General features: G+C 38.9%; 1 protein-coding gene across 2 annotated transcripts in view; it reads right to left on the bottom strand.

Annotated features, from left to right (window-relative positions):
* Nucleotides 1–8,617, bottom strand: part of HEATR1 (HEAT repeat containing 1) — a 57,279-nt gene continuing 48,662 nt past the window's right edge. For both annotated transcript variants that reach the window (XM_089529859.1, XM_089529860.1), the window contains exons 34-45: nt 8,291–8,414; nt 7,145–7,285; nt 6,559–6,851; nt 5,840–5,990; nt 5,579–5,737; nt 4,994–5,128; nt 4,564–4,668; nt 4,321–4,489; nt 3,859–4,013; nt 2,835–2,993; nt 2,388–2,496; nt 1–535 (exon numbers count right to left, since the gene is read on the bottom strand). In XM_089529859.1, coding sequence (XP_089385985.1) covers nt 447–535; nt 2,388–2,496; nt 2,835–2,993; nt 3,859–4,013; nt 4,321–4,489; nt 4,564–4,668; nt 4,994–5,128; nt 5,579–5,737; nt 5,840–5,990; nt 6,559–6,851; nt 7,145–7,285; nt 8,291–8,414 — 1,789 coding nt within the window. In that variant the 3' untranslated portion in view covers nt 1–446. The remainder of the gene's footprint in view (nt 536–2,387; nt 2,497–2,834; nt 2,994–3,858; nt 4,014–4,320; nt 4,490–4,563; nt 4,669–4,993; nt 5,129–5,578; nt 5,738–5,839; nt 5,991–6,558; nt 6,852–7,144; nt 7,286–8,290; nt 8,415–8,617) is intronic.

The raw sequence follows: 8,617 nt of genomic DNA, 5'->3' as shown, positions 1-8,617 counted from the left end.
AGGTTTGTGGGTTTCTTTTTAACAACAGAATGTTTCAGCAGAGCTGCCTGATTATTCTTTACACATGCAGATATGTGTGTCTGACAGCACAATAATGTGTAATGTATGTAAAGTAGTACTTTAATTGGAAGTAGTACACTCATGTTAAACAACTCCTTTATGTAAGATTGCTCCCCCATGCATGTCATTTTTCAGAGAAAGATGATGCCTGCCATGTAAATGCGTATAGCTTTTAAAATCAATTGACAACAACACATTTTTAGAAATTAAAAGTTGTAATTTAACATTTAAAAATGCTCAGACATAATTTATAACTCAGGAAGCTAGTAAAAAAAAAAAAAAATAGCCGAATTTGCAAAAACACCACCTGACTCTGTGTTAAGAGCTATCTCTTGTTTGGTCCTGACAGATGTGTTATGCTCTTAAACTCTCATCAGACAATGACATTAGAAGTAACTCTGCAGTGATTCTCCAAGAATAGCTTCAAGTTGCTGGATAGTTTTCTGGCACTGATGCTCTACCTCTTCGCATTCATCTGTAGGTGGGTAGGTAGAAGATAAAACAACAGTAACCAAATAGTTAAGAAAAACAATTCAGAATTAAGTTCTTCTTCCTTGGCTGGTTCTTTTACCCCCTCATCTCCATGCCTTCTGTCAAAAAACAATTCAACTTTTAAGCAGGCCACAAGGTCCCCCTGCACAGTTCAACATTTGAAAACCTGAGGGGTTTTCTCATTCATAAGCAGTACAGTGGGCCCTCTGTATCCATGGATTTCTTATCCACAGGTTCTTGGTATTTACTGGGGTTTGGTTCCAGGATCCCTTATGGATACCAAAATTTGTGGATGCTCAAGTCCCATTAAATACAATGGCACAGTGAAATAATGACCCTTATATAAACTGGCACAATCAAGGTTTTGAGCATCCACAGATTTTGGTATCCATAAGGGGTCCTGGAACCAAACCCCAGTAAATACCAAGGACCCACTGTACTGTATTAAAAGGAAATGTAGCCCAGAGCATGTTAACAGTTCTTATAATACAACTGCAGTCCAGTCGTTACTGTTTCTTGGATCATGGGAGGTTTACTTCACAGTGCACGATTTTCATTTCAAAGGAAGGGCTGCTACACCAGCAAAAGTTACACTGTTTGGCTGTCTGGAAAGGAGGAAGTGGCAGATAGACAATTTGGGGTAAAAGCACAAAACAGCTCAGGGGATTTAGCCATTAGTTGACTATTTTCATGCAATCATCAAATAGTGGCTTGAAGCCTAGTTACTCAGTGGCAGTTGTGAAAGATTTTAAAAGAATAAGTGCTGAATACACTGAATGCCATAAATGCTACAAAAACACTACTAAATAAAATGAATGCAGAAGAATAAACCAGGGACCTTTCTGAAATCATCACTAAAACTCATAATGTAGTTCTTAACAGTCATCTAAACTCCTATAACAAGGTACCCACAACTGATTCTCATCAACCTCACCTCTAGGAGTGGGGCACATAATTGCTTCAGATGAAGCATAAAGACTAATTTGTGAGGGGATGGTCTTTGGCAAGCTGTGTCAAGGCTGAATTTATCTTGCTTGTCAATGTCAGATGTGCTCAGCAACACCAACAGAAGCTTGCCACAATCCTCCATGGTTTCAAAAATCCCATATAAAATAGGTTAGGTCAAGTGGTCCCATTTGACAATTTTTGCATGCTTTCAAGGGCTCCCCAGAACCACAGAAAAAAAATACTGGTATTTTACTTCACTACAAATGCTCATGTACAGCCCCTAGAATAGAGGGTGGGGAATGGGCAACTGTCAGGGATTAAGGGGCCCCATCAGACCCTGAAATAAATGCTATGTACTCCCCCCTATTTTTTTCAAAAACCGTCTGACCTGCATGCATTGTAGTTACAGATCTGTAACAGCTTGTACTCATGAACATGGCACTATTGCCACAACCAGTCTAAAAATGGCAGAAGGAAAAAACCTCCGGGAAATTGTTCCCTTTGTGCTACTGGGGGCATTTTATCTAGCCCCCCTCCCAGAATTGGGAGCTTTTGGAGGCCTCTGAAACAGCCTTGAGGAGTTGCATGTAGTCCACACTTTTCTCACCACTCCAATATATTATGGTGTGACATTTAAATATTAACTTTCAACTTAAATGCAAACTAAAGCACTTCCTGCTACGTACTATGGACAAGGGCCTCATGCCATCGGGAGGCAGAACCTCATCCCTGTCATCCAAAGTGTGGAAAGATAGGGTTATGTCCTCTGCTGACATAAGGATCCTCACTTTGCATGGAGGAAGGATAGAACACAAGTGCAGCAATCTCTTGATCAAAAGCAGATATAAAGCCAAGTCTTGAAACACTAAAAACATGTAATACATTACCTTCCATAAGCTCAGCTAAGAAAGGAATAGATTCTGGAAGTAGTACCATGTAGTTCTCTCTTATTTTTTCTGCAAATTCTAGCAAAGCCAACAAGGCAGCAAATCGGACCTAAACAAAGGAAGAACCATATCAAAGCAGAGGTTCTTTGAAACAAATAATTACCTTCAGAAACACAGTCTTAAGAATAGATAGTAAACACAATAATGTCTGTACACAAAGTCACAACTACAGTTTTGGTCAGGACTGAGCAGCATAATTATTGCACAGGTCACACAGTGTCCAACAACAAATGCTCCCTCATTTACTATGTAATTTCACTTCTGCAATTATTTTTTCCCTACCCTCAAATGAGCTGCCCATTAACTGGAACACAGTCATCTGTTATCTTAATGACATCACAGAGACTTCAATGGGATTACTGTTCAAGACCTAATTCTGCCACATACCTTTGGTGACTCATGCCTCATCTGCAACAAAATCTGATAGTTCAATGGCTTCCAGAGAGAGTCATCTGCCATTGCTACAGCAAATTGAGCAATACAAGGGATCAGATGCATTGTCACTCTTTCCTGAAACCTCTCTTCTCCCCCAAGCATGTTTTCCAGCTATTTGGAGAAATAAAAACACATGTAGTTCAAGTGAAAGGCAAAATATTTCATTTGATACTTACACAGCTCTCTTGGCAAGCTTCCCCTAATTCCTTGCCAATCAATGCTAGATTTGGACCTTTCAAAACTGAAATGTAATATATACTTGTTTGGTTACATTTAATTTAGAAGTTAGAAGTTTAACAACATTTATTTCTTACTCACTGCTCCCCATGGATTGAGGCAGGGAACAACAACAATGTATATAAGCAATAAAACTAAGTCAACACTTTTGAACCTCGTGCAGCTAGTAAAAAGAAGTAAAGTAAGTATATTGCCAACAATAAACAATAAGGAATCAGCACAAAATTTTGTTCAGGAATGTTACACAGCCATGAACGTTACTATGTGAAAAATAAATCTTATTAAGGGGGTCCTAACAACAATGGCTGTTATGGGTTCATAACCTAGAGCTATGGATCTGTAACTGCTCTACGTTCAGTTAGACTACGTAATAACTTCCACTCTGCCCACCTTAAGAGCTTATAGCTGGATCAGGTGAGAGAGGTCCATTCAGTTTCTGAATGGGGCATAAGAAGGATGCCATTTCCACAGCCCTCTTGCAAGTGAGGCTGTGACAGTCAGAAGCAAGACCCCCTGCATTATCATTGTCAGAGCCTTATATGTTGGTGAGAGGAAGATGGAAACATCCTCCTTTTGGTCCCCACTGGAAGCTGAATGGACCTCCTTTGCCTGATCCAGATGGTGGGCTGGGAGTGGGGTTCAAGTCAGGTGACATCACTTAGTTACACATACGTAACTACATAGCTCATGTAAAGAATCAGTGAGTGCCTGCACTATGCCACTAACAATTTATTAATACCTGATTGACCAAGGGCATCATCAGTGTTTCTGCTCTCTCCTTGCTCACAAATTGATGGGAGTCAAAAAGGAAGATTTTGTGTAAACAATCCAGGATGAACTGTAGTAGCAAGCAGCTCTTCTCAGTGTTGTTCTCAGAATCAAAGAAAGCTTTGTCTGTATTATGAACAAAATAATGAAGGAGAGAGACATGAATGAGGCACCAACTGAAATCACTACAACATTCACAGTGGATGTGACTGCACATGCTGCAAATGAGGAGAGCACCATGTGAACACACTAAGGTTTATAGCATCAGTAAATGCAGCTTATGGGTGTGAGCAACATTCAGTCTGTGATCTTGGTAGTTATGGTGACAATGTTATGACCAAAATATAAACAAATTCAAATAAATTATTTTTAAATTAAATTTCACACCCCCTCCTCCTCCCCTCTTTTGTACCTGCTGTCACTGGGAACTTACCTGTTTTGGAAGTATTGATCTGGTTAAGTGTGTCAGCAAAAGGCTTCACTAAATGTCCAGCAAAGAGAGTGAACAATCCTTTTAGCTGCTTTGCAATGCAATCTGCTAACCTGCAGAAAGTCAACAGCCTGTCCTTTGAAGTACCTTCAGTTTTGGCCCAATCAAAGAGCTGCAACAGGGAGAAGATGTTTAATTCTGGTACAAATACAAACTGCTGTAACAGAAGCAAGCCAAAACTCCTACCTTGAAGAAGAGAGGTCTGAAGGACATTTCAGAAAGCTTCATAACCATGCTGATTAAGCACATAATAATATGATCTTCTATTTTCCCAACTTCTTCCAGATTATCCTAGCAGAAAAAGGACGCTTTGAATCAGTGACCTTCCAGCAACATTACCATACTCAATATTTCTAGTACTAAGTGTTCGTGTTTATTTACTGTGCTTACTGTTGAAGCCATTTCAGACATTTTATATTCAGAAGGATCTGTCAGTAAGTGACTAATATCAGTATATTTAAAATGACAGTACTTGGAATATTGAATGGAGTCCAGCATATGGTTCGGTTTCCTAGAGATAACATTTAATCTCTCTAGTAAACATATTTAAATAAGTTTGACATATTTCCCTAAATTGTTAATATATTCATGCTTATTCCAGAAAGATCTCCTGTACCTGAGAGTGTTCTGCTCTGAAGTCCAGCGCCTTGATGAAAAATGAGGTTAGCTCAGATTGATGAGCACTAAGCTGATCTCTTTCCAGAAATATAATATGCTCCTTTAAAATATCCATAACTGCACCTAGACAGTTCTAGGAAAAGAAAATCATGGAAAGGATAATTTTCAGTTCAAATTAACACATAAGAAAAATCTATTTCTAAAGCAATTTTCTAGGTTACTGAGCCCCCCACTCCAACCCTTTATGGAAATATTTTCCTTCAGGAAAATGCTCTGGTCAGCTTGGGAACAAAAATCATACAACTGGAGAATCACAGCTTTTGACATTACAAGTAACTGAGAAATATTCATATTTCCATGAGCTTTTGGTGATCCTTCTCCTCTCACTAGTCTTAAAGACAGTATGAAAAGGCAAAAAGTAAGTCCAGTCCTTTGTGGATGAATTTTGCCTTCTTTGTACCCTAAACATGAAGCAACTTGACTCTGAAACACACAACTCTGCTACTGCTTTAAATATAAAACAATACATCGACGTAATAATCACAATTATTAAAATGAAGAACTGAAATATATCTTGAAGTACCTTACAAGTATTTATTACTTCACTGTAACATTTTGCAACTGCTGGCAGAAGAACTCTTGGAGGCAGTTTTGTTGCTAGGGTAGTTTTCAGAGAGGTCAAGCGTAAGTTAACAGGGGATGAAGGACCCAGTTCAACGGCAATCTTTTCCAAACGGACCACCTAGCAACCAGTAAATGCACAAGTTCAGTTAGTACACACAGAAGATTCATATATTTTGTTATTCAGTAGATTCATAATTCTTCATATCCAAACAAGACTCACCTGTAGTAAGATATCCAACAAATATGGACTGAGGAAATGTGGCAATGTTTCCACAATTTTCAGCAGTGCTGTTACTGCACTAAGCAAGTAAATTTCACTGGCAACTAACTCTTTTTTGTGTTTCAGAATCTTTAGCAATGCTGGCATAAACCTACAAAAAATATACACAGAATATTAACCAAAACATTATCAAAAATCCTTGTTTCAATAAAATAATTTATTTCTTCGTATTTGTCCCTCAAATGTATTTCACTGCAGGATATTATAACACACTGAAAACACATAATTCAAATTATAACCTTGAACACATGGAGATCATTAGTGAAAAGTCAGCTAGTTAGCTTGTGGAATAGCTAACTTTGTGAGAACTTAATTATTGTCTCAGTCCTGAAATACATACAACAGAATCATACAAAGGAAAACTTTCACTCATGTCCGCATCATATTAACATCTAAGAATCCTAACAGCTCAGAAAAAACATAAGATTATCTAATCACCTAAGCTGGCACAGAGTTCTGGCTGGGTTTTCCCCAATTCAGCCATCACAAGATCTCATCATTCTCTCAGCTTTACCTCAAGTGTTTCTAATGGAAGGTCAAGAACACTGGGTTCTTGTTGGGTCTATTTAAATATCACTGAAATAAATGTACATGCCATTCCTTAAATAGCTATGTGACTAGGTAGCTTCAGCATTATTTATTGTGTTTGGAAGTGATACCTTGGGAGTTGAGGTATGGCCAGTGCTTTCAGCACCCAGGTGACTTCAGCCGCACACAGCAAAGCACTTCCTATGACGTTTCTTTCCACCTTATCTCTTGCAGAGATTACATCAACAGCCATTTTCAGCACTGATATAAATGGCTCATGTTTTTCATTGCCAAAACTTCTGCACAGCAATTTCAAACTGAATAAGGCTGTCTGCCTGTTGATTGCCTGCTCCTCCTCAGCCTCATGTGTGTTCCGCTGTACAACAGCAATTAGGTCAGGAACCATTTCTAACAGCAGATCAACCTGAAATGCAAAATGAATAAATAAATTATGCTCAGTGGGGCTTAAGCCTTAAGTAAATAAATCAAGAAGTGACTTGCCCTGTTTGAAGGCAGGGCTGGCAATGTAAATTTTTCCCTTGTGCTTTCTAAGTTTAAACTAAAGCTGTACTATGCATTAGCATCTTACAATGACATGTTCTTTGTGTCCTTCGTCTTCTACCTTTTAAGCCTTATTTAAAGCAAAGGGCAGATAAAATGACAAGGCAGACAATTCCTTTGGCTACAGAAAACCAGACAATCAGAAAAGTAGCTTACTTGCGCTTGCTGCCATGGTGTGTGTTGTTGCAACTTATTGTTCAACAGATCCATTGCTTTACGTCTCACAGAAGGCAGCTTGTTAGTCATCAGACCTCTGATGACAGGAATAAAGGTTTCTGTTGGCATTAAGGCATTGACCTACAGAAAGACAGACACAGAAAAGTGATGGTTTCCAATAGTGGATTGTTTTTATGTTAAAAGGATATCAGGTAAAGGGGCATACCTCCTTACATGCTGCTTCTGAAGGAAACAAAGCATTCTGACCCTGATCTTTTCACTAACTTCTGGGGGGACACAAAGCATTTTTCCTCTCCAGGGAATATTGCTGATAATGAATAGAACCTGATGGTGTTACTCATTATGCAAGGAGAATTCCCCACTGTTTCCATTCCAATGTAGCCCTGAAAAGAACTTTTTCAAGTTTTCTTGGATGCTTGGGGATCTCAGAGGATTGGAACTGCAGGGCAGGGTGTAGAGGCACTGTTAAATTGGTTGGAGAGATCTTCAGGCTCTCAGCCAATATCAACCTCCCATTGTAGCCATGGCCTCACATTTCCTGTCTCTCCTGAAGCTCCTGAACACTCAGGCAAGGTGCTTCAGGTTGCAGTGGGGCAGAGAAATTGAGAAACTCCCCTGGCTTTCTCATATGTACTATGCTGTTTTTATCACTGATGTTTATTTTTACCTGTATTATACTTTTGATTTTCTGGAAAGCAAAGTGAAACAAGCCATGCAAAGTGTGTTATGCTGACACCACCCTGAAACCAAAAGCATGTAAGCTACATTGATTAACTCAGCTGAAGTTTTTAAAGGGTGCGCCGTAAACCCTTAAAATAGGTATTTGTATTTGTTTTCTCTCCTGATATATAAATGATAGTTTTCCCACACGTTTTGTAATGAATCTTTTGCAGAGCTTGGAAATATTACTTGTTTGGACTATGATTCCCAGAATCCCCAGATAGCATGGTTTCTAATCTCTGCCTGTTGGGCAACATAAAGCTGAAGAGACTTTTAAACAAATTAACATGGCACAAAATATTAAGCACATACATCAGAGACAACATGAAAGTCAAGTTGCAAGTATCAGCAGCAGGTACAGAAAATCAGGCAAGAAAAAAATCACCAGTGATTGAAGATACTTACTTTATCCAGTACATCATAGGTTTTATTGAGGAGTGCTCTCCAGAACTTGGCTGTCGGTGAAGCAGCATTCTTTTCCACTGAGTGGGCTACAACGTTTATGTAACAAAGAACATCTTCCAGCAACCTGGATAAACACAAATAGTAAGCTACTACATGCATAATAAATACAACCTTTTCAACAGATGGAACTTAAAAATGAAGCCATCTGTCCATTAGAATTAGGCCCTAAACCGCACAAGGAAAGCATATACGTACAGTTGGAGGTTTGGACACTGCAGGTTCTAGTAAGAGCAGAATGGCAATTGGACTGAACTTTGATAATTCTAC

Source organism: Sceloporus occidentalis, unplaced genomic scaffold (assembly GCF_023333645.1).
Source record: "Sceloporus occidentalis isolate IW3139 unplaced genomic scaffold, rSceOcc1.0.p SCAF_6, whole genome shotgun sequence".
In the NCBI taxonomy this organism is placed as follows: Eukaryota; Metazoa; Chordata; class Lepidosauria; order Squamata; family Phrynosomatidae; genus Sceloporus; species Sceloporus occidentalis.
This window is presented reverse-complemented; position numbering and strand designations above follow the sequence as displayed.